This window comes from Ascaphus truei, chromosome 5, assembly GCF_040206685.1.
Source record: "Ascaphus truei isolate aAscTru1 chromosome 5, aAscTru1.hap1, whole genome shotgun sequence".
NCBI lineage: Eukaryota > Metazoa > Chordata > Amphibia > Anura > Ascaphidae > Ascaphus > Ascaphus truei.
In genome coordinates this window covers 147056784-147083197 of record NC_134487.1, presented here as the reverse complement: position 1 = coordinate 147083197, position 26414 = coordinate 147056784, and the positions used below count along the sequence as shown (strand labels likewise).

Sequence of the window (26414 nt, the reverse complement as noted above, 5' to 3'; positions counted from 1 at the left end):
GCTTCAAGAATAATATCAATATGTTTAAATAAAGAGCTACTAATTGACTTATCTTTTACTGCTATGACATTTACATAAATGCAAAAGCTTGCAATGAGTTTTTTAAAAATATCTGGGAATGTATTTTTTCTTTTCCTCATGGGATTTATCACTTTTAAAACCATTTCCTTTAGCACCTGATAACCCAAACAATAAATATATGTATTCTTTTTTCCAAATGTTTTCTTTAACAGTTAAAGGTAAATGTATTCATAAACCAACTACATCTTTATAACACCAATCACTTTCATGTGAACCGTTCTCAAAAAATTCCATTTCATTTAACTTGTAGCATTGACAGATTAGTCTCCTGATGTACTGCTAACTAAGCACTAACCACTCTACTGTTTCATCTTTGTTCACCTTATCTTGCTCACCAAACTTCTCCAATAAAGTTATCAAAGAAGCTAAAACCACCTCTGGAAAATTGGAAAAAGATGGACTCTCACCACTAGATGCTTCACCAGATATAGTTATTACTCCAGATGTTCCTAGCTTTTCAGCATCCTTCCTCCCAGCCAGGAGAATATACATTGCATCCTCTGGAAGTACTAGTCTTCCAGGCCTAATCAATTTGGATTCATTGATCACTTCAGCAGCTGTAGCGTGACCTCTCTCCCTGGCCGGTCTCTGGGGTTTTGTGAAATCCCACCCCTTTTGGGGACGCCGCCATCCATTTTTACCTACGTAGAATCAGAGCCTTGTGATGTGGAGCCACATTCCTCCCCGGATGTTTGTTGGATACAGAGGCAATCACATATGCCGATATTCAGCCCCCCTTTTTCTTAGTGAATGTAAAATTGATTCCAGCTCATCACCATTAGTAGCAGCCATTACAGCTAAGCGATCAAGAGCTGCAGCTACCAATAGTGTTAATTTAAAACACTGTCCAACTACCATTTCCCTCTTTAAAAAACCTCCCCCCACAGACCTCGCACTGACCACTCACATCCCCCACTACTGCTCACCTACCAGCACTCTCCCAACCATCAATCAGAACCTGTAGCACCAAGGGGCATCGTCAGTGTGGACATGCTGTCCCTTGACCAAAGGCCAAGTCCCTGCAAATTTCATGAAGAGACCTCAAACGTTTATATACAAAAGAACCTTGTACAATTGATATGTTTGTCCATTAAAAGCTATCCCAACCTATAAAGTATATTTAATTAATGTTATTTTCTTTCGTTTCTATCATCCAGGACATGTACATGTAACAGATTTCAATATTGCGACATTTGTCAGTAAAGGTACGAAGATCACTACAGTTGCTGGAACAAAACCTTATATGGGTAGGTATTTACTGCACTTTTTTTGTTTTAATGTTTTATTTTGCTTTGGGTGGTAATCCTGTGAAGCAGCATTAAAAGGGGACACTGCACATGACAGAATTCTCAAGGAACCAGAGAATCATTGTTCTACATTCTAAAGTTTTCTCAATTGTTTTGTATCTCAATGTAATCAGGTCTAAAAGGCTTGCATAACTTGTAAAGAGTTTAAAGTGTCAGGTTCATTTTTGATGTTGAAGGACTTTCAATTATGGAATTTTCGGAATGCTGTTAAGCAGAGCATTCATACTTCAGCTAGGGCAGCAGCTTCATTGCAAAGCCAAAGCACTTCTATAAATCATATACACTGAAAACAACTCAGTACTGTACCTTAAAAGATGTGTGCAGTGTCTCCGGTTGCCATGCTATCATAGGGCCTTATTCAGAGAACATTCATAAAAAAAATCGCCATGGATTTTAAAATGAATGTTTTTTGGGCGTTGCTATCACGGTATTCTGAAAGGCTCGAATACCTGTGATAGCAGAATGCCCAAACCTGGCGAGTTGCTGCCAGCGAGAGCCTCAACCCTCTGAAAAGGCAAAAACCAGCGATTCATTTCTGCTGCAGAGAGAGCTGCTCTGAGAGAGCCGCCTCTCCCAGCGGAAATGTCGGCCGAAATTTATTAATTTAAATATCCATTTCTTTAATAGTGTAGAGGTGCAGGGGGTCTCCGGAGCTGAAGAACGTTGGTTTAGTGTCCGGGGACCCCCTGCTTCCCGAGATACAGGCCTCTTTATGGGGTGCCGGTATCTCCTATGCAAGGAAATGTCCCGGTCACGTGACGCGGGACATTTCAATGCAGAGGGATACCGGCACCCCATAATGGGGCCTGTATCTCGGGAAGCAGGGGGTCCCCGGACACAAAACCAACGTGCTTCAGCTCCGGAGACCCCCTGCACCTCTACACTATTAAAGAAATGGATATTTAAATTAATATGTAAAAACACATCAATACACGCCCCCCCCCCCCCCCTGCCCAAATTCATACAGTACAGTAATGGGCAAATTAACTATTATCCAGATATGGATAATATATTATTTGCCCATTATTAAACACTGCAGTCGCATACATAAATAAAATAAATAAATACAGTTATACTTACCACAACAGCAGGTCCCTCTGTCCTCCGTTGCCAGAAAGCATATATTGAAAAAAAATACATTCTAATGGTCCCTAACCCCTTAATCACCTACCCACCCTGACCCGTGAGGCCTAAGCACCCACCCCAGACTGACTATACCCACCCTATACCCATTGAGTAGTATAGTGGTACATCATACCCATATAATAATAATATGGGCATGATAAGCCTCTATAGCACTCAATGGGCACCCTAATAAAAATACAGTAATACACAAGACACACAGTAATAAAACCTAACTATACTCCCAAAAAACACACTTCACTAAATAAAATCAGTAGCCAGCTAATCCAATCAATAGAAGCAATTACAACATCAACAATGAATTAATTAAACCATTACCCAATCAAACCAATTAATCCATAAAGCAACTCAAAATGAATAGTAACACTAACCAATGTAAACAATGAATTAATCCTACATTAATTAATGCAACCATTAAAAGACAAATAAATACATTAAAACTATCTCTGAAGTATCCATAAAACACATTAGCTAACATAATATAACTTTAAGTACAAGCGAACACCAATCGCAAACCTTTTAATACATTAACCATAAACAAACAATCACATCCACATCAATAACAAGCGAGAAATGCCCCCCAAATATTGGCATAATAATGTAGTAATCTGTACCCGAAAGAGGTACAGATTAATATATTATCAGTCAATGTGCCTCCCCCAAAAAATCAAAAAACACACCCAAAAAATAGACCTGTAAAAAGAAACATTTACAAACATAGAATATCTTACTTACCATTAGAAGCGGTGGCCCCTCCGACTCCCGGGGTAACAGGAAGCTCACGTACCTTGAAGGCCTCCAACAGCATCCGATGCCATCATCCATCAGGATCCGGCTCAGGTACCCCAAACTTCTTTTTTCTTTCTTTAATCACCGTCTTCTATCTTCATCTGTAACCATATCTTGTTGTTCTTTATCTTCTTTCTTCATCTGTCAATCCATAAAACCCCATGTTAAATCCCAGCCGATGCTGTCTCGTCGGCTTCTTGGGCTCAAATGAGGCGTCACGGCCTTAAATATGGCTTGTGACGTCATATTTACCCTCACAATGGTTAACAGCCACCTGATTGGCTGTTAAAACCATGTGCAGAATTAAAAAAAATTTTTTTTGCTGTGACGTCACTTAAAGGGAATGATGCCAGCCAATCAGAATGGCTGTGCTTCATTTACCTTTAACATGACGTCAGTAAATCCAAGATGGCCGCTGTGTCACAAGGTATTTCAGCCAATCAGATCGTGGGAACCAATTCCACACGCTGATTGGCTGAAATACCTTGTGACACAGCGGCCATCTTGGATTTACTGACGTCATGTTAAAGGTAAATGAAGCACAGCCATTCTGATTGGCTGGCATCATTCCCTTTAAGTGACGTCACAGCAAAAAAAAATTTTTTTAATTCTGCACATGGTTTTAACAGCCAATCAGGTGGTTGTTAACCATTGTGAGGGTAAATGTGACGTCACAAGCCATATTTAAGGCTGTGACGCCTCATTTGAGCCCAAGAAGCCGACGAGACAGCATCGGCTGGGATTTAACATGGGGTTTTATGGATTGACAGATGAAGAAAGAAGATAAAGAACAACAAGATATGGTTACAGATGAAGATAGAAGACGGTGATTAAAGAAAGAAAAAAGAAGTTTGGGGTACCTGAGCCGGATCCTGATGGATGATGGCATCGGATGCTGTTGGAGGCCTTCAAGGTACGTGAGCTTCCTGTTACCCCGGGAGTCGGAGGGGCCACCGCTTCTAATGGTAAGTAAGATATTCTATGTTTGTAAATGTTTCTTTTTACAGGTCTATTTTTTGGGTGTGTTTTTTGATTTTTTGGGGGAGGCACATTGACTGATAATATATTAATCTGTACCTCTTTCGGGTACAGATTACTACATTATTATGCCAATATTTGGGGGGCATTTCTCGCTTGTTATTGATGTGGATGTGATTGTTTGTTTATGGTTAATGTATTAAAAGGTTTGCGATTGGTGTTCGCTTGTACTTAAAGTTATATTATGTTAGCTAATGTGTTTTATGGATACTTCAGAGATAGTTTTAATGTATTTATTTGTCTTTTAATGGTTGCATTAATTAATGTAGGATTAATTCATTGTTTACATTGGTTAGTGTTACTATTCATTTTGAGTTGCTTTATGGATTAATTGGTTTGATTGGGTAATGGTTTAATTAATTCATTGTTGATGTTGTAATTGCTTCTATTGATTGGATTAGCTGGCTACTGATTTTATTTAGTGAAGTGTGTTTTTTGGGAGTATAGTTAGGTTTTATTACTGTGTGTCTTGTGTATTACTGTATTTTTATTAGGGTGCCCATTGAGTGCTATAGAGGCTTATCATGCCCATATTATTATTATATGGGTATGATGTACCACTATACTACTCAATGGGTATAGGGTGGGTATAGTCAGTCTGGGGTGGGTGCTTAGGCCTCACGGGTGATTGAAGGGGGTATTAGCCCTAAGGATGGGTGTTTAGACCTTGCGGGGGGGTAGCGGTTGGGTTAACCCCTTTATTACCTTAGCGGTATTAACCGCCAATGTAATGAAGGGGTTAAATCCCCCCGCAACCCCCCCGCAATGCCTAAACAGCCACTAAGGGCCAAATTCCCCCTTCACCCACCCCCGATAGCCACTGTATTGTATTGTACTGTATGTTTATTACAGTAAGCCTGGCACGGGTGTTTAACCCCTTCATTGCCTTAGTGGTTAGCCGCTAAGGTAATGAAGTTGCTGTACATTCATGTTTCCTGCCTCGGATGCATGCCGGGGGGGTCCGGAGCTGCTATTAATGGCTATCAGCTCCGGAGACCCCCGGCATCAATCCGAGGCAGGAAAGGGGCCTGATTTCTTCTAAGTCCCGACCCATCGCAGCTCATCGAGGCATTTCCCCACCAATTGCCCAACAATTTTGTGGGGAAGTGGATTTGGGGAGAAAATCGTTTTTTAAGCCTGCGATGGGCTGCGATGGGCCGCGACACCCGACTCGCGGGTCTCTGAATAGCGGGAGTTTATCAACCCTCCGAAAATGGTCGATAAGGGCCTGATCGCTGCTCAGTCAGCGAATTTCGGACGGAGATAAATATTTTGCATCGATACAGGCCGTTATCGAGCACTTATCGAGGCTATCTGAATACCAGTAGCCATTTTGGTCTATAAGTGCTCGATAAGGGCCTTATCGGGGCTTTCTGAATAAGGCCCATAAGGTGAATCTGATATCTGCAAATGCGCTGCAACACAAGCAATATGTACTACAAACAAATGTACTGTATAGCAAAACAACTCACACCACTGTGGATAAGTGGACATGAACTAGATGCTTTTTCCAACCAACGCGAAGCAAACAATGAATCAGACATTCATGCAACATGCTGCAGAAATAATTGCTAAGGTTTTTCCACAAATAACGTATACAAACTAATAATTTACATCAATATCAATACTTTTTATGCATCGCTGTTGATTTATGAGTGTCACCTATAACTCTGAGGCTTTGGGGGCTGCGCTGTCTATGTCGCCAGGTATATTTTAGAATCCAATGTATGGCTCCCAGGGTGAAGTGGATGGGTAGTTGCAGTTTGCACTGTTCCCACCACCATAGAAGTTATAGAAGAATCTTTCTAAGCAACTGCATTGCTATGCTTTCAAGTAAGTGGTCGAGTAAGATTTTTGACTGAAAACAGTCTGAATGGCAGTTTTGGACCATGTAGAACATAACCCTTAGCATAGTACTAAAAAGTCCTGATCTGCTATGAGGTGGGTGTATCAAGCTCCTAGAAACTGTCTCTGTCTAGGACAGTGCACATTAAACTCTATTTTCCTTGAAACATACAAATGGAGCCTGATGGTTTGTCTCGAAGTCTGCACAGAATCCGCCAATGGCATGGTAGTGACACGCGCCTTCTCGCGGAATCCCCGCGACCAGAATAAATTGCCCATCAGCAGTAACACTGCAGTGGCCCCTGCCTCTTTATGGAACTCCCGCTGTGTGAATCATACCAGGCAGCATTAGGCTGGAAGAGACGCGCAATGAGAGAGCAACTGTAGCGTGACCTCTCTCGCTTGCCGGTCAATGAGAGTAGACAGAGTAAGTAACTCTGCGTATCTCTAACAGGCATTCGCGCTGCTTTTATTTGATTTCATTAATATATTATTGAAGCAGGGGTTCTTTGGCGCTGAACCACATTAATTTCAGCCCCAGGGACCCCCTGCTTCCAAGATACAGGCCCAGGTATGGGGTGCCAGTATCCCCGCCATGATTAATTCTCCCGCGTCACATGATCGGGACATTTAAACATAACAGAGATACAGACACCCCATACTGGGGCCTGAACTCGGGAGGAAGGGGGTCCCTGGGGCTGAAATTAATGCAGTTCAGCTCCGGAGACCGCTGCATCAATAATATGTTAATCAAATAAAATTAAAGCAGCGCAATTGCCTGTTAGAGATACGCCAAGAGAGTGACTGATTCTGTCTACTCTCACTGCGCATCTCTTCCAGACTAATGCAGCCTGGTAGGATTCACACAGCGGGAGTTCCATTCAGAAGCAGACACCCCCGCTGTGTTAATCCTGATGGGCCATTCCCCATGCGAAGCACTGTGCCGAGAAAGCTCCACTTTTGGTCCCACATTTCACCAGCACATGTGTTGCGGCAGGTTAGAGATACAAGTGGCTGCATCTGTAAGAACATTGTTATTGCAGTTTTTTTTACATATTATATTTTCACATATGACACAAATCCACTAGCCAGAGCAGTTTATGATACTCAGACCTGGTGGAGATTTTTTCTGCAGGGGGGAAAAGTAATGGCCCTAGGCACAAAAGTTGATACAGTACCTTTAAAATCTGTGCACTGTATAAGTCTCCTCCTACTACTCTTCTCTGTATCTACTCCCTAATAGTAAGAAGGCACATGGATACTATAAAAGAGCTAAATAGTGTAATATGTTGGTACATTTTAAGAACGCCTATCCGTTTCAATGGTAGGCCAAAACTGTGTGTGATAGGTGCTTCACATACCCTAAAATATCTGTTGGAATACCTATTTTTTCACTTGCCTAAAGTGACCAAGGAGATTGTACTGCTTCAATGCTTTGTTTTTCTTTACTAAGTTATTCGATGTGCAAAAGGTAAAGTAGCAATGATTTCATTCCAAGCCATAATGCATTGAAGTAAGAGATACTGTAGGTGCACAGAGTCAAGGACAAGCAACTAAATATCCAGACTCAAATGAGAGGGGGTAAGTAATACTTTGCTGCACTCTTACATTCTGCTTCTAGTTTACTTTAGCTGGAAATTAATCTGCTGATGTGACGTGTTTCCAGATCTTTTAAATATGGGAAATGTACAGTACTTTCCAATAGCTTGTATTGATGTTAAAGAGACTTGCTGATAAGCACTTAAAAGGTCTTTGAGGCCTAGTCATTTTTTTCAAGGTATTCAACTCAAATTTAGTCAGTTTACCATAGTACAAAAAATATATAAGTAAGCATCACACGATGGCTATCTGTGTCAATCGCCTATAGATGGGAGAGAACATATAGTAAGATACCAGAGTGACAAAAATGTCTAGTAAAAAAAGTAACTCATTGTAATATACTTTTAATCTTATCAAACTAGTCACTAGTGCTTAGATTGTAAGCTCTTTGGGACAGGGACTATTTTTCCTATTGTTTTATATCTGAAGCGCTTATTCCCATTGTGTTATAATATTATGTAATGTGTATTGTAAAGCGCTATGTAGTGTACCTGGATGGCACTATATAAATAAAAATGTACATACTGTACATACATACATTACAGCTGAGGGTCTAACACATCCGTTTTTAAAGGGCAATATCAGAGCTAATTGAACTAACTCAGACCACTGAGTTGATGCCGTGTTGTGGATACAGTACTTTTTATTTCAAGCACTAAGTAAAACTGTTAGACATTGCTGATCATTGTGCTGACGTTTGTGGCCTGTGTTTGGTTGGCAGTAATATCGGTTAATTGTCTATATATCCAAGTTATAACCAAGTTATAACCCAATCAGGTTTGTTTCCCTATGAGTCATGATACTAAAATGTATTGAGTACCTAAATGTACTGTAGGTATTGTTATTGCAGTTCCTGTCAAAACATCACTGTTTCAACTATTCTTAGCAACATTCATTTTTTTACCTTGTCTCCTGCAAAGTTTTTTCACCTTTGAAGATCAATGGCCCCTCCTTGTTGCAAAGGGTTTAAACAGCGAAAAAGTGTAAAGACGTCCCTTCTGTCTCTGTACTGTGTCACGCTACATCTTTCAGAACTTGTCCTTGAGATTTCATTTTCATTGATAATGTTCAATGACATCAAGGTATCTACAAGTTAATTTCAGCATTGCCATGCCAGGGAATCTATCCATTATTCTTTCTGCACACAGCATTAGATGAGGATTATTTTAATGAGGTTGGAAAGCTCTGAGCCATTAATCCTGATAAAACATATGTTTTCTAATAAACTCTGTAATTAATTCTATGGTGGGAAGATATCAGATTGAGATAGAAACTTCTCCTTGGAGAGTTGGGGGTTTCCTTTTACTTACCTCATAGCATCACACAAGTGCCAGCTCTTCCCTTAGAGAAGATATACTGTACTCTCAAAAAGCCACCAGATACAGTATGTTCATCAATGTCAAACAGTCGACAGGCTGCCCTTTCTCAGTGTCAACCATTTATCAACAGCATGACTCAATTGATTAGACATACAGTATTCTAATGTTAATATGTGTGTTGTTCTTTTGTGTAGCCAAGAACATTTGTGTTGTATGCATTTGAGTGCTAATGTGTTTTTGTAACTTGTATTCATTACAAATATATTTATTTGAATATGTAAACTTTTATGTTTTCTGATTTTCATTGAAAGTTTGACATTGAGGCCCCATTCCAATATGCTGTGAAGCCGTCTTTTCATTGTTCAGGATGATTTCAGCTGCATTCATCTTTCTAAAGCAGACGTGAATTCATCTGAAATCTCACCAAGCAGGGAGAGGACTTGACTGAAGCTGACATCTTCCCAAGTAAAGGGAAGAGAGTTTTATTGCATATTGATAGGACACTAAAACATTACCTGTCAAACAAATGTTTAGGGTCCTCTTGTTTGCATATTTCTTCATCAGTGCTTATATTGGAAATAGGTGAATAGAAAGAGAAGTAACCCAAATTGAGCACTCAAGCTCACGCTCTGAATGATAAGTGATAAATATTACAATCTAGATTTATTTAATACAATACACTAAAATATTGGGTATAAAAATTACAAACTTAACGCACACTGGCTCTAATGCTGAGTGTAGTTCGTACTCAAGATCCTAACAGTAAAAGTAGATGACAGGTGAAAATTCCAACCACCTACCTAATGCGGTTCTTATATACTCGGAATCCGCTTAATTGTAGATTAAAGAAGGAGAGATAAACTATCTAAGCACTGGAGTGATCTATCAGGGTATCTGCATGTGTGGAAAGATAAATGTCGGAAAGACTAAACGCTGTCTGAAGCAGAGGGTCCTCGAGCACATCGGGACAATCCGAAATAAAATGGACAAGCCACTGTCTAGGCATGTGAATAATTGCCACAATGGGAATTCTATTCAATGCCATTCAATTCTGTGGAATTGATTAGTTCTGAAGTGGCCAAAGGAGGGGTGATTTGGATGTAGCCCTCTTACAGAAGGAATCCAAGTGGATCTACACACTTGGTACTCTAGCATCTAGAGGACCCAATGAGGGATACCTGTTCACCCCTTTTATTTGACCTCAGGACAAGCCATCTAGCAAGGGTATCTGATGGAATGAACTCTCTGTCCGCTACGTTGTCATCTTATCATGGACAGCTTTTAACTTTATTATCTGCTTCGTCTTCCTGTACCCCTCATCCTGCCTACGTATGAGGTATAGGTTCACCACATTCCCAGACGTGATATCATGTTTTTTAACATTATTATAGAGGGTATCCCTGTACCCATGGAATATACTGGATCATACCCAGCATATATGTAGCTTACTATCCTGATACGAACAGGAGCTATTTCTACATACAAGTACACTCTGACACACTACCCTTTTTATAATTTAAGAGGGACATTTTGCCCCCCCCCCCTTATCCAGCCTGTCCATCTTCATAGCACATATGCAAAGAGACATTAGCTATGATCACACCGCTGAATTCAAATGGACAGAACTATGGACACCTATTAGGTAGGTGGTTGGAATTTTCACCTCTCATCAACCTTTACTGTTAGGATATTGAGTACGAACAACACTCAGCATTAGATCCAGTGTGCATTAAGTTTGTCATTTTAATACCCAATATTTTAGTGTATCAATCAGAGCGTGAGCTTGAGTGCTCAATTTGGGTTACTTCTCTTTCTATTCTCCTACTGTCTACACCTACCCAAGACCATCACCCACATATTATATTTAGCAGTAGCGGGGGCTCCCCATTAGTTTCTTATATTGGAAATATCAAGTAGTTTACAGGTCTGCTTCAACAAAATCTATTAGCAAATACGAACTTTTTTTATGAATTACAATCTGTGAACATTGTGTTCGTGTTGGTTTGTTTCCTGTGCAGTCTGTGTAAATTCCTTTAATTTACACAACAACAGTTTGCTGAAATTTTGTTCGAGACGTGAATTTTCATCAATATCCGTTTCTCTAAATTATTATTATTATAGTCTCACAGTGAAATTGGAAGTTGAATACTATTCAGCTTGCAAACAGCAACGTAACTGTAAATTACTAAGGGTAGGCACTTTCACTGGTGTTTTAATTTTGCTAAAGCTCAATTTGGTTTGGTTTTGGATTTGTTTAAAATTATGGAAATTGTTTTCGAAATTCGAATTTCAAACTTTTTTATTTGAGCATGATCTTTTGTTGGGTTTTTGGTTGAATTGTGAACATCCAAATGAACTTTGAAGTTCGCAAAATTCAGATTACGAACCCAAGAACCTGGCCATACTTACAAGTTACTAAATACATTTTTTTTTAACGGACTCATCTGAGCAAGAAACATGTAAAAATAAACTTCTACTGTATGATGTATTGATTACTAATGTATTAGTATTCACATGCAGTATATCTATGTATCTATCTTCAGTAACCTGTTTTGTATCCCCTATTCATCCTGTGAAACAGTGAACTGTATTAAACAAATCCCTTTTTTTGCAAGTAGACTTTTGTAAAAAGGCAGGCTTTAATTCTCATCACATTGCTCTAGTAGGGTTTGCCCTTTGATGTGGTTTGGTAGGCTTTGTTAATATCTTTGCTTACGTCGTTTATAAATATCTAACTTCTAAGAATGATCACAGGCTTTTAAAGGACAGAAAGATCACATTTCTTCTTGTACCCTCAGTGATATTTCCCCACTGTCCTCATACATTCTGTTATACACAGCTCCTGAGATGTTCTACCCCAGAGGGCAGATTTGCTATTCATTTTCCGTTGATTGGTGGTCATTGGGGGTCACCACCTATGAACTTCTCAGAGGCAGGGTAAGTTAAAACTTATTCTATAGTTTGCGCAAAGTCTTTTTCAATGGATGGATGTTGGTTGTATGGTACATTGTAAGTTCAGAAACTATTGTGTTGCAATACTGTATATCTTTGACACATTTTTGTTAGAAAAAAAGCATAAAACACACAAGTAGTTAAAGACTAATCACTTAAAAAAGTGTATTGCGTAGAGCCCATGGCTCATCTGTCCCTGCCATATACCATTTACCTCGTAACGGCTTGCCATAATTAAAATCTCCAAGGATACTGTACAGTAGATGCATTCCAATATGTCTCATGTGTTCAACAACAGTGGTTAGCAGTGGTGATCTCTTGTTATTTGTTCATTTTTTTACCTTATGGTTTTTCTTCGAGTAAAAAAAAAAAAAAAAAAAAACCTATTTACAGTACTACAAATTCCTTAACGTTTTTATCCATTGAATTTAATTCTATATCTGTATGAAAATGATCATCAATCCTCAACGATAAGGACCTCGAAAAACAATCTTATAGAATAAAGTCCACTTTGTATACCAGTTGTATCATATCGACCTACCTTATAAATTTCCATAATGATATAAAGTATTATGCATATGCTGTAATGCCACGCATGTAAATCTTGCCGTTTAAGGCTTGTTTTATAGTAGCCGCGAACGTGCATGCTCGCGCGTGACTTCTACAGCTCGTGCACGCGACTGCTACAGCTCATGCATGTGAAACTCACGTTTTGTGTGTATAGAGTTCAGTGCTGTGAGCGACAGATGGGCGTGGCTATGACGTGCATAGGTAGGCGTGGCTATGACACGCACGGGTAGGCGTGGCCATGACGTTTTTTGAGGACGGGACAAATAGCCCAAAATAAGCTTCACTTGGGAAGAAGCCCTGTAAGTTCTGTTTCTATGGGGGGATTCTTTTTAGACTTTGGATTTATATTCAGTATAGTTACATGCATTGTGAATTGAATGTAGACCCTGACAGATTCGTTTTCCTTTACATACTGGACACCTAACAAGCTCCTATTGAACCCCCAAAATAACCACAACATATATATAAGCATATGAGTGTCACAGAAGAGTGCTACTGAGCATGGCAATATATATTTTTAAAACCAGAGACAGAACATAAAACACAGACAGAGCTCAGTGCACATCCATTGAAACCCATACACGGTACAGTGCCTAAATATATATGTATAAATATCTATTAAATAAAATGGTCTTTTAGTTTAACATTTTTGGCCAAAATTGTTGTAAGCCCCTGGGCCACTGCACGGCAGACCACATTTCCAGGGGTCCCTAACACTAATATAAATTCTTAATAACCTGTGCATTACCAGGAAGAATGATTTATTTTCCTTTACCCCAGGAGTTGAGGAAATGTTGAAGGAAATGTATTTTCTCCTTTTGTCATATAAAAGTATATTTGCAAATATTATAAAAGATGGCTAAATGATCTCTCCTCTCTGTATTTACAAGGGGGGGGGGGGCTCCTCTCTCTGTATATATGAGGGGGTCTCTCCTCTCTCTCTGTATATATGAGGGGATCTCTCCTCTCTCTGTGTATATATATCAGGGAATCTCTCGTCTCTGTATACAGATGCAGCGGCCATTATTCGAATATTTCACAGAGCCGTTTTCGTGTGTGCTGCTGTATTCCACGCGGCATTCACGCCGCCAATCACACCAGGCACACGTGTTTATTGTGGTTGCTTTGTTTGAATTTCATGGATTCTGTTTCTTTGGGTGCAATTCTTCGCGTATCCGTGGCAGAATTGAATGAATTGTAATGTGTACAGTACTGTGCTACTGTGTGAATTTCAGGTGTTTAAAAGCCCCAACACTAAAATGCTATTTTCTGCACTCACGACTTAAGGTGGTACGGTTGGAAGAAATCACGCGCCATGACATGGGTATTCCGAGGTATAGAACACGTGACATGTTCGAATAACGGCCGCTGCATCTGTATATGAGGGGATCTCTCATTTCTCTGTATATATGGGGGGCTGTATACACAGGGGGAGAGTCTCACCCAGACTCCACAGCACCCTGCAACCCAGGCAGACGAGAAGCAGCTCAGATCTGCCCCAGCCCTTGCTGTGGCGTGGGGATGACACAACCATGAACAAGCTACTCATAGAACTCTCTGCGGCTGAACACCGCCATGTCCGAGGGGGTCCGAGCCTGTGGAGACACGTGTCCAGCACAGGGACAGGACAGCTCTCCATACTGTGTATATATACTGGACATAATGCTCTAGTAAAGAGGCACTGCTTTCCGTACATCACACACACACACACAACACACAGTACTCACACACATAATATCCTGATTGGGTATTAGAATGTGATGCCAAGCGGCAGCAGCGCGAAAACACTCTATTCAGAGTCTTTCCCCCGATTTGCCAGCTCAACGCTCACTGCCGCGCGCGCGCGGCCGAACTATATAAAGCCAGGCTTTAACACAGCCAATTTTAGGTGCCGTGCGCGCACTATATTATGGGCCTACGAGATTGGACACATTGTCTCGGTTAAATCAGATTGTGGCTTTAATAAATTAGGCAAGAGGAGGAGATAACATGGCTGTATTGTAAGATATTCACTTTTTTCTTTTCCAAATGACATTATTGATCATTGTACTATATTTTATGTTTCCAGAGACCGTTTCACATCCACTCCAGTACTGCAGCAACCGACATTGTGCATGTGTTTCACACAGCCACTGTCACCTTCCCCCCTGCTTGGTCTGAAGACATCATTTCTTTACTGCACAAAGTAAGCAACCCTTCTTTTCTTCATGCCAAAGAATACAGTGACACATAAGTGCAATATTCCTTAAAAAAAAAAAGCTCTTTGTACTCAGAATTCAAAACAAGTCCCCTAAATAGGTCAGATGGGAAGAGTGGAGCAGCACTTTATAATTCTATTTTCTTGATTTCTGAAACTGGAGTCATCAGTATGAAAGACAGGCAGTAGCTGTAAAAACAATAGTGACATTATCAAGTTGCAGAGGGATATTATGCATATCGTTATTCCCTGATAAGGCCGTTTATAAATGGGGATAATTTTTTTTTCCGCATTATGTTTCGCTCTCTTAATTTTTTTTTAGCAGTACAGCTCTCCCTTTTTTCAGTCCATTAACCATCTGTCATTTCTGCAGTAGTCATGCTGACTTCCCATTCTTAAGTTTACCACAAATTCCAGTGTTGAAACAAATTTCAATGTTTCCAGCTCCTTATGTTACACTTATTTTCTTCTTGGTTTAACTATGTGCTCTTTCTTGCTGTGTAATTCACATAATCACAAGGCGGGGTTATTTAGGACAATTACCTGGGGAGTCTGGAATATTTGCTAGTCACAACTGGCTTGTCTATCTCTGTATCATTCAGTAATTCACATCAAAGGGTTTGAATCAATCCCGTTAGACACAATAAACTGTTTTGCTCCAAGCAAACATAAACTATCCAACAAATAATTTATCCCTAGACGAGATGTGCAAGAAGGTGCCAGGATGCTTTGCCATTTAATTTTCTTGAATTACATAATCAATATAATCAATAGTCTTTTCCTCTTGATGTTAAGTTTTATTCTAATACAGTATATAAAACTATATATATATATATCCCTGTGTTTGTCCAGTGACGGAATCACCAGTGGCACACCACACAATATAGAGCCGTATTAAGGACTTTGCATTTATTATACCTCAGGGTCCGTTCTGCCAATTACATTGCTGAATTCATTATTACAAGTGGATATGATGTCTACTAACTCCTCGATACGTTAGAAGCACCCTCTCAGGACTTGTCCTATGTTGTATTATAAAACTATAGGCCAAGCGCTATTCTAATAGTTTTGTTGTATACTGATACACAGTAAAGCAATGGAGCTACTAATTTCTACTTTGATTCATACAGTAAACTATTAGTTCATCTCTATTACCTACTACAATATCATGATATATCCATATTACAAAATATGCTTATTTTGTTGTGTAGCTGATGGATAGGAATCCAGAGGAGCGTTTTTCCTGCTTGGCAGATGTCCAGGACTTTCCTTATCTGTCGGAAGTAAACTGGGATGCTGTTCTACAGAAGAGGCTGTTACCAGAGTTTACCCCAATGGTAAGGCCTGATTGTTGCTCATGATACGTAGCCGAGAGTGCTTTGTCTAATCTACGGTAAGATTATTTGTAAGACTGAGCTAACTCCTCATTAGTTGGAGTGAGGCAGCTGATTGTAGAAAATCTGACTCAATTCATGCCTAACATGGATAGAAAGTTATGTTTGAGGTTAAAATGAGATGTTTATATCTAACAATTGTAACCTTTAAACTTTATAATGCCTGAATCATGTCCATGTGATCACATATTCTCGCCCCCCCCTCCCCGCACCCAGTAATGTGAAAGGAAGTGGAGGGTGCGCCACTTCTAATCTGATCACATTTACTGCTCTACGATCAGCCATTAGAAAAAGAGCTTTAATAGCAAAACAAAAGCTTAAATAATACAAAGGGCCTCATGCAGTAAAAATTGCCAGTGTTTTAAATTCGTCATTTTTGACAGCATTGCTTTCATGGTATGCAGAAAGCCCCGAATACAACTGATAGCAAGATTTGCAAACATGGCGAGTAGCCGGCAACGAGATGATCGACAACTGAAAAGGGCTCACCCAGCGAGTTGATTCTGCTGCAGAGAGAGAGAGTCGCCTCTCTCTGCGCAAATCTCGATCGAAATAAAAACATTTTAATTAAATGTTATTACTAGTGTAGGTGAGCAGGGTGGTCCCCACGGGCGTTCGGGGGTCCTCACTGGATCCCCGCTGGCCTGCGGTACCATTCGTGTTGTAAGAAAAATACTTGGTCTACATTTCAATAAATACACTTCCCCCCTGCCCCCCAACACATACAGTACAGTAATGTGCAAACTAACTATTATGCAGATATGGATAATAGATCATTTGCCCATTATGAAACAAAACATTAGCCAGGCAGCATAAATAAAGTAAATAAAAACCTTTGTACTTACCCCTGCCATCATGAAGGGCGTCCTCGTCAGCATACTGCAGGGCCATGTCCTCCGATGCCAGCAAGAACACATTCAGAAATACAATCTAATGGCCCCTAACCCCTTAATCACCCTAGCGGTTAATAACCGCTATAGTAATTAAAACCACCCTCCCCCACTACCCACCCGGGAGGCCTAACCATCCACTCGGGACCCACTATACCCACCCTGTACCCATTGATTGGAATAGTAGTACATCATACTAGAGACCAATCAGCCTACTTACAAGATTTTTATGAAGATACTGTACTCACTAATTGGCTACCACAGACCCAGGGTTTGGCCCAGCCTAGAGAACAAGGGGGATTTTGCAGTAGATAGAACACAATGACTCACATTCAAGTTGTAAGAAGTGATTTCCAGAAGTAATGAATAGGATCTACCACTCCTCTTCAGATTTATAGATTACGAAAAAGCATTAGATTCTGTCTACACCTCAGCGATTTTAAATGCCTTAAGAAAAGTGTTGAAGGCGCATACGGTACATTTATGTCATAAGGAGCATTTATGAGAATGCCACATCAACCATTAGATTACATGAAGACAACAGCATGATAAGGATTGGAAGGGACGGGAGCATGGAGACAACATGTCACCAAAGCTTTTCACAGCAACACTTGAAGAATAGTTCAAGACATAAAATTAGGAAGAAGGAATTAAAATCAATGGTGAATAGTTGTTTCTGCTTATCATGTTTCATGTTTCTCATGACAGAAAGGTCGGCTTAATTGTGACCCAACATTTGAACTTGAAGAAATGATACTAGAATCTAAACCTCTGCACAAGAAAAAGAAGCGGTTAGCAAAAAGAATTAAGGACACTGGGAAAAGTCGCTCTGCACTGGTGAGTAAGTGTAACTTAGAACTGTAGACTTTTTTTTTGCCCCAAGTGTTTTTAAGGAGTATAGCGAACAAAAGAATTTGGAATGCTGCTGTACTTAAAGCAACATATCCTTAGTACACTTCTCATCATGCTCCTGTTTTAATATTCACCTTTCAGCATAATTGATTTGGGCTCAGTGATCAAACACAGCAAAAACTGATTTGATTGTATACACTTCATGTGTTCACCTTGCTTGGCTCAGGAAACTATGAATTTAATAAACTAGACTTAGTCTATCCCTGCCATATAGTTCCGCTGAGCCACAAGACATTGAATGAGCAATTTGTAAAGCTTTTTGTTATCTACATAACTCATTTGTATAAGATTTCCCTGTACTCCTCTTACTACTGTAGTTAATATAATGTTTATAAATTAGGTCTTACAAATGCAGCAGCCGTTATTGAAACACCTCACGCGGTGTATACCTCGGAATACCCATGTCATGGCGTGCCATTTCTTCCAACCGTACCACCTTTAGACGCGAGTGCAGAAAATGGCATTTTAGTGTTCTGGTTTTTAAATACCTGAAATTGACCCAGTAGCACAGTAAAAAAAGAGTGATGTAGAAATAGCGCTAAGGAGACAATAATATATAATAGGCCCTAGCTAGGGATGGACCCCCTATTGGGGTACTAGGCTGCCTGGTGGAACTTGATAGCACAATCAGAATTGGATACAAGAAACAAAAGGGATACCGGCGCCTTGAAAGTCCAAATGGATAATAGACCTGAGAATTCAAGAAAGGAGGATGAATGTCCAAGGAGGTGACTTTGCAGTTCCTCAATCTTTCAAGGCGCCGGTACCCCTTTTGTTTACAGTAGCACAGTACTGTACACATGACAATTCATTCTTTTAATTGCATTTAATTGCACACAATCCATGAAATTCAAACAAAGCATCCACGATAAACACGTGTGCCTGGGGCGATTGGCGGCGTTAATGCCGTGTGGAGTACAGCAGCGCACACGAAAATGGCACCGTGATTTGTTTGAATAATGGCCGGTGCATCTGTATATACACATAGCCATATGCAGACGATAATATTTTGGTTTTTAGTGTATGTGTTGAACATTTGTTGTAGATTTTGGCTTGTGTTACCAAATTCTATTTTTAGTTAATAAATAAATATAAATTCTGCTATGTAGTAAATGTTAGAATTATTAGGATAAAATTGTGTCTGCTTGGACAAGCTTGATGATTTAACATTTAAGAACACAGTGGATATGTAAAGGACAATGATGAGGATGAACTACTTGTACTATATAAGCGAATGTGACTTCTTTTGTACGGCAAATAAAAAGTTCCCAAAAATATTTGGGTTGTGCACACATTGACCAACTCACACTATTTGTTGTGGAGGCTTCTTAATACTCTGCAGAACGAATGTATAATTGTGTCTCATCTGCTCATGAGACATGGGAAAGGTTTAGGGGATGATATATTGCCACAGTTTTGGAGTAAAATTGAGGCAAAGTGTGGTATCATTTTTATCGTGTGTGTCTTGTATCAAGGTACAAAGGTATATTCCTTCACTTTTTCCCCTGTGCTTAAGCTTGCAGTTTGGGGAAAGTTTGTGAGTATCTTCACATTGCACAAACAGTACTATACCTGGTGATGTGTTAATTCTGCATTTAAATAGCTTAAAAATCTGATCGAGGTCTGAGATACTGGATTTACAACCCGGGTCAAATAGAGGGAACTCTTTCTTACATTTGATGGAAATGCAAGCAGAAAGCAAGGCCCAGAGCCCCTGGGTAAAGAACAACATGACTGCCTGATGAGTAGGAGAGAAGAGGCGCGGCCTGGCTGATGGATCGTGGGATGTGCAATGGCAGACTTGGAGGCTGGCCTAGATGAGAGAGCCTTTTCCGGAGGAGGAGCAGCGGAGGATGACTGTAGGAGACAAGTGCAGAGGTACAACCAGGGAGAAACTAAACCATGGCTTCTATTCAGCCTGTAGCTTCAAACAATACACCTTTAATGAAGCACACAAATAAACAAACAACCTATCCCTTTGTAAGGGCTGACTCACTTCCCAGTCCCTATCTGCAGGGCTGGGAGGAGAGGCCTCTTGCCAACCTCTGACCCCCAAAGACTCCAGGTCTGTGTTGGTTTCCGTTGGGTAGCCACCCACTGCTGCATCCTGGAATGGGGCTGGTTCCCTGGGAATATTTTCTGGCAATGCCCCCTGTGCTCAAGAGATTTATGCAGTTTGTGCAGCACACATTTAAAGCTGCTCTATGAGCCATGTGGAGACTGGCTAATTGACTCTACAGATGCAGCCACCAGTATCCGATGACTTGCCTTGGAAAATCTGGGGCAATCTCCCAGTAAACTGCAACATTTCTGTGAGATCACTGCCGCCAGGCTAATGGCCATCGGATTAACAGAGTGGGGGTCCCTGAAGGTCCCATTTACACTGAATGGGACTGCAGGGACCCCGCCATGTTAATCTGATGGGCCATTAGTCATTAGATGGCTGCAGAATCTCACAGAAATGTTGCAGCATTTACTGTGAGATAGCCACAGTATTTTCCCAGGCAAGTCATCCGATACTGGTGACTACATCTGTAGCTACAATTAACTAGCTCCCTGCTGGACTCGTAAGTCACAGACAGGCTCTATATGTACTGCCTTTTTAAACTGGTAAAAGGTCCAGTTAAATACCTCCCCCATTTGTGGGCAGCTCGGGATAGCCACGGCTGAAGCCCACCTGTCCACTCTCTCTCTTCAGATGTGGCTGCGGCTCGAGACAAAAATGGTTGGAGGGTGAAAATCCTCAGTCACTCTTGGACTGGAGCCCTTTCTCCAGGTGCCTTCAATCCTCGCAATATTTTGGGGGTTCACCTTTGTGCCACCCTCTGGCATTCCTGATTTTACCCAGTGAATGTTGCCATTTTTCTAACAGTTCATGGGCCCGATATGTGGCTGTGGTTGAAGATGACACCCGATACGTGGTCCTTGTGCCTGGTCCTGCGAACCAGGGTCTTTTTCCTGTATGCGCTTGAATTCTGTGCTCTTTGGTCGCTCGAGGAGGACTTTTTTCAAGGACAGGTTTTCCATTATGTGCTTAGATTTCTCATCTCTGTAGAGGACTCTGGGCTCCAGCTCCTTTTTCCACTTTACCAAGTCTTTTAACCGCTTGGCAAGACGTTTTTCCATGTGTTAGGTGATATTTTCTTCATTGAGATTGGGTTGATCACCTGCATCTGGTTCAGCATCAATGATCCCAGGTGGTTCAACCTGGGCAAAGTTTTTATCCACTCTGATTGACCCCCCATAGCATCTGTTTGGTAGTCGGTAGATTTATCGTCTTGGGCCTCCCTTTCTTGACGTATTACTTTTTCTAATCTGACCGATTCTTCAACATGTGGGGAAGTCCTCAGTGATGTCTGGCTGGGCATTTCTACTGCAGTAGCGCCATCTGGAAGCCCCTTCTGTACCAGGGGACCACAGCCTACAGCTTCCTTAACCCTCATGGGCTTACCCTGCAAAAATTACCAATCCCTTATCCATTGAGGGGTCATTTGTGTGTGGTTTAGTATTACTAAATTCCAATATAATAGTCTTTTTGTCGTTCTCCTTTTGCAGTTCTCAAGTCTGTAGTCTTGTGCTTTTTTCCCTTGAACAGTTGAGTGGGTAACTATGGTTGCATCTTTAGAGGAATGATCACCGACACCATTCTGTCTTAATCTAGCCAAAGACTCAATCTCTATATTGGCTATTTTCATCATAAGGAAACTGATTGTTGCCCTGTGGGTACTGTAAGAGGACTGGATTTGTATTGTTCTTCTCAGTCCAAATTCGGTCATTTTGTTCTGGGTTTTATGTAACACCGGTTGTAGTACTGAGACTGTATTGTGGATGTGCATATAGCAATGCACAACTTGGTTGGTTGCAACATACAGTGAGACTTATGTCTGGACTAAATCACACAAGCAGCTTCCTTAATATTCCTATAGTATCTTTGCTGCAGACACTTCCGAACATTTGAGTGGACTACAATTACTGATTGTTTGTAGTTGCATTCTCCACATTGATTAGAGAAAGCGGGCTGCTTTATTTATAAAGCTGGTGAGTTTTCATTCCTCGATAAGCAGCCTGTCTGACAAGCGTCACGGTGCGTTTTGACAGGTAACTTTCCCTCTCCAATTTTCCATGGATGACAGGTTGGCCATATTTCCGATGGGTTAGCATGCTGCTCTTCTTTCTTTCAGAGTCTGCTCTGATCTGCGAGAGTTCCTATTGTATACACTGGGATTTGTTCTTTTGCTGGTGAAGAGCGCCCTCCGCTTCTTCTAGTGCTAACTGTACTTCAAACTTTCCTCGTTGGAGTTGTTGATTCTCCTTAACTCCTTTGATGGCTTGATAAGCCGGGTCTGAAACCTCCTCTGTCAGATTTCTATTCTTCCTTTCCAGAGTCTCTACAACCCTCAGGGCCTCCTAGTAGTCCTACTTCCATTTATGTACTTCTGTGGAGACTACAGGTCTCCTGGCATCGACTTTTAGCTCCATACTAAGATTGCGAACATCTGTTTGAGAGACTCCCAGCTTCGCCACGAGACCATGAAAAATCCTTTTTAGAGATTTTCAGTTCTGTGCGGAACAGCTGATTACCTGATTTGAGGCATCATGTTCAGGAAGATGTCTGTCCATCCTGAGGTCGCTTACCTCCTGGTGAGAGACATCCAGGTCTGTACTGAGAGTATAAATCTCTTCCTGGAAGACCTCCTGCTCAGTACTGAAACTGTGATACTCTTTCTAGGAGACTGCCAGCTCCACACGGAGACTGCAAATCTCTTCCCAAGAGACTTTGAGCTCCAAACTGAGGCCACAAAACTCCTTTCAGAGCGTCCCAGCTCTCTACCAAGATGGATGACCTCCCTTTGAGCCTCCTCCTGCTTCTTGTCCATGGCGGTAACTTCAGTGCTTGCCATCTACAGAGATGTCAACAGTTGTTCCTGTACTTCGTCCATGGCGGTAAGTTAACCATTTCCCATCCCCAACGCTGTCAACAGTGGCATCTGTTTTTCACCCTGTTGGAACAGATGGTGCTATTGTAGGCCATGGTGTCAGGTTTTGCTTGCCCTGAACTTCTTTAAACAACTTTTCCTGGTCTGTTTGCAGTGCATCTTCATGGTTGGTCAAGGGATCATCACTCATTTGGTTCAGCTCCGCTTCCCTGGTATGGTTGGTTGAGGATTTCTCCCTATCAGGACTGGAGAGACACTTTTTCTAGGTACACAACCTCTGCCTTGGGCCCTCTAGGGATTCTGTCATTCCCGGGACAAATCCTCAACTTGCTCTAGGCTACAAGGCATCTCGGACCCCCTTCTTTTTCGCGCGATCTCCGGACGTGACTGACCCTTCAATGGTAAGCATAGAACCTCGTTTCTTTTTCCGCCTTTTTACTTTGGATGATTCCTTCCCATGTGGGTTACTGGGGTCATCTTTATTTGAAACTTCAGCAGTTTAATTGCATTCACCATGCTTTTCTTGCAGTTGCATTAGCTTGCAGAAATATTTGGTATTTAGCTGATACTGCTCTTGCTCCTGCCAATCATATTAATGGTCGTAGAGACATGTCTTTTTGGTGCGTACAGGGTTCAGGCAGCTCTACCATCCTAGGGGTGTTTTGTGGGTGCATCGTGTTTCTGGGCCCACATAAGAGACATCGTCATCATCAGTACCTTCATAGGACCGGAAGGGACACTCTTCCATGTGGCCGGGTTCATTACAGGAACACCACATTGTGCCCTCCATTTTGGTGGTATCAGGTGTATTCTTCCCCCTGATCTCGGGAGGTGCCATTGCAGTGATTATCTCCTTATAAACTAGAACCCCAGCTGGTAATCCTACAGGTGGGTAGACTTCATTTGCGGAGTTTGTGGCTCTCACAGATGTCTCTGTAGACTTTTTATTTTTCTGAGCGGCCATTTTAAAAACCTAATTTTTTTTTATTTTATTTTTCAGTTTCGCACACATGTTGTGGCAGACTTTTGTCACCGAGTCAGTACCTTGTGTGGGTCACCATCTGTCGCAGTCCCCCCAATCAGACTGTTGCGTGCAGTATAGCTTTCCTGCCTGGATGTGTAGTTCTTTAATTCTGGTCACTTCTGCACTTTTGTTCTTGGTTTTGATTGCTCAAGCTGTTGCAGGAACTGTAAACAGGGACTGTAGGGAAACAAAAGCACAACACATTTTCCCAGACGCTCTCCGAGGCCCATTTGAAATTCAGGGGCCACCTAGTATCCCAACTTCTGACACCATATGTAGGAGATGAGTGCAGAGGTACAACCAGGGATACCTATTTGGGGAAAATAAACCATGGCTTTTTTTCAGCCCGTAGCTTCAAACGGGTAAGCAGATTTTCACTTGGAGCTTCCGTGACAGTGTAAATCCAGATAAAAACATACTAATTACAGTGAACAAAATATAAATAACAATCAATGCAATATGTAGGAAAGAGTATAACAACCAGTATAATGCTGCTTAACCTTCATTGGACCTTCCCTCGTGGTCCTCAATGGTAGTTTTGGAGCAAGGTTTCAGGGAGCGCAATTAACCGGTGAATACATACAATGGAATAAAGAAAAGAGAAAAACACACAATTGTGCAATGTTGTCTGGTGCTTGCAGCTGGTAAAGTACACTTCTTATAAGTATACACTCACATGTAGCACAGAGAAATGGCATGCTTGTTGCCCCAGGGAAGGACTCCTATAGTGGGTCTCACTGGGGACTGGACAGCAAAGGGTTAAATCCCACTCTTGTTTTACATATGTTACGGACCATATGGAACAAAGACAAATAAACACAATGGTGTAGAATGTCACTAGTGTATTAAAATAGAGCACAGTAACAGAAGGTTACTCACATAGTAGCTCTCTGTGAGGGCATTTGTACAATACACATCAAGGGATAAGTCTTCGTGAGATAGTGAGAAGGCTATTATACAGTGTACATGTGTGGAGATGGTCTTCTACTGGGTTCAGAAGTACTGTAACATGAGGCCATGTGTGAGTTAGTGCAATTTATTTGATTATAGGTTCCGGGCAGACGTATTGATTTGCTGGGACTCCTATGTCCACTACGCATCGAGTAGAGCAGGGGAAATACATGGTGGAGAGCAGTTGGATTTTAGGGGAAATGTGGTTACGTTCTTGTGCTTTGGGAAGCTTGGTATAAGGGTATCACAGATCTTGTCTGAAGTGTGGAGGCAGATGGGTATTTTTGGTTTGCCTTGAATGTTGGTATTGCATGTGAAGAGACATTATCTGACAGCGGTGCAATCATTGGATTTGATTAGGCTTATGCAGAGGGATTTAGTATGGGTATTGGCAGATCTGGGAAACCCCTTTTTGGTGTGGTCAGCGATAGCTCCCAGAGTTGTGTAGAGGGGGGCTAAGAGTATGAAGGCAATTGAGCACTCAGACGGAAAGTGAATAGAGTGATGGCTGGGATTATGATTGACCTGGGGGGGTTGTAGTGGGGAGAAATGTGGATCTGGATGGTTGGCAGGCAGGACAGTTTGGAAGTGATGCAGTCCATATGTCGGATATAGGGAACCACATATTCAATCTAAGCTTGCAGTCGGCTTTGCAGAATGCTGTTCATTTTGGTAGGAGCTGCAAGGGAAGTTTAAGTGAGTAAAATACCCTTCCTGTTGGCGAGAAGGCACTACAGGGGTAAGGCACCCTAGCGGAAAGTTGGTTCCATGGGGGGAGGTCCAAGGTACCTCCAGTAGACATTTGGGAAAGGTGTAGTCATACTTGGTTTGGGCGGTTGGTGTGGTAGTGTCCTTCCAGTGGTTGGGGTGTTTAGGTGGCTACTTAAGAAATTGTTACAACCCTGGGGTATCCCTCTGGCTTTTGTATGGTTTACAGAGCAATTTAGCAGGGTACCTTAGTTTTGGTTTTATGGTGTATAATGGTAATAAAGCTTTGACCTGTTTCTACCAACCACGCGTATGTTTTTATTTGTAAAGGGTGGTTATGGGAGGATCTCACAATGCTCCCCCCCAACCCGCAAGGGTTGAGGTATAGGTAAGTGATGATCAGTACATCAGAACAAATGTTCATTGATCTACAGACTCCTTAAATTAATGTGTAGGATCTTTCATTTGGTATTTCTCATACCTGGTGGGCTGATTTTTTATATTTTGGCCAATAATGTGTAACCAAGAGGTTCTGTACCAAGAAATATGTCAAGGTTAGTAATGTTAATAAATTGCAGCCTTAGAACTAAGAAAGAAAAAAATAATTATAATCTGTGTGTTGGAATCCCACTTGACAAAGGCATCAAAGGTACTCCAATGGCACAAACAAACGTATAATCAATTAAGTGAACTATTGACTTACTTAATTAATGTACCAATTTGATCTAAAATGCTCATTTGGATTCATGCGGATTAAA

General features: G+C 41.2%; 1 protein-coding gene across 1 annotated transcript in view; it reads left to right on the top strand.

The window, feature by feature from the left end:
• STK32A (serine/threonine kinase 32A) overlaps positions 1-26414 on the top strand; it is a 193184-nt gene that overhangs the window by 160987 nt on the left and 5783 nt on the right. Inside the window, exons 7-11 of the mRNA XM_075601025.1 lie at positions 1239-1328; positions 11961-12058; positions 14712-14828; positions 16052-16177; positions 17833-17961. Of these exons, the coding sequence (XP_075457140.1) occupies positions 1239-1328; positions 11961-12058; positions 14712-14828; positions 16052-16177; positions 17833-17961 (560 nt within the window). The remainder of the gene's footprint in view (positions 1-1238; positions 1329-11960; positions 12059-14711; positions 14829-16051; positions 16178-17832; positions 17962-26414) is intronic.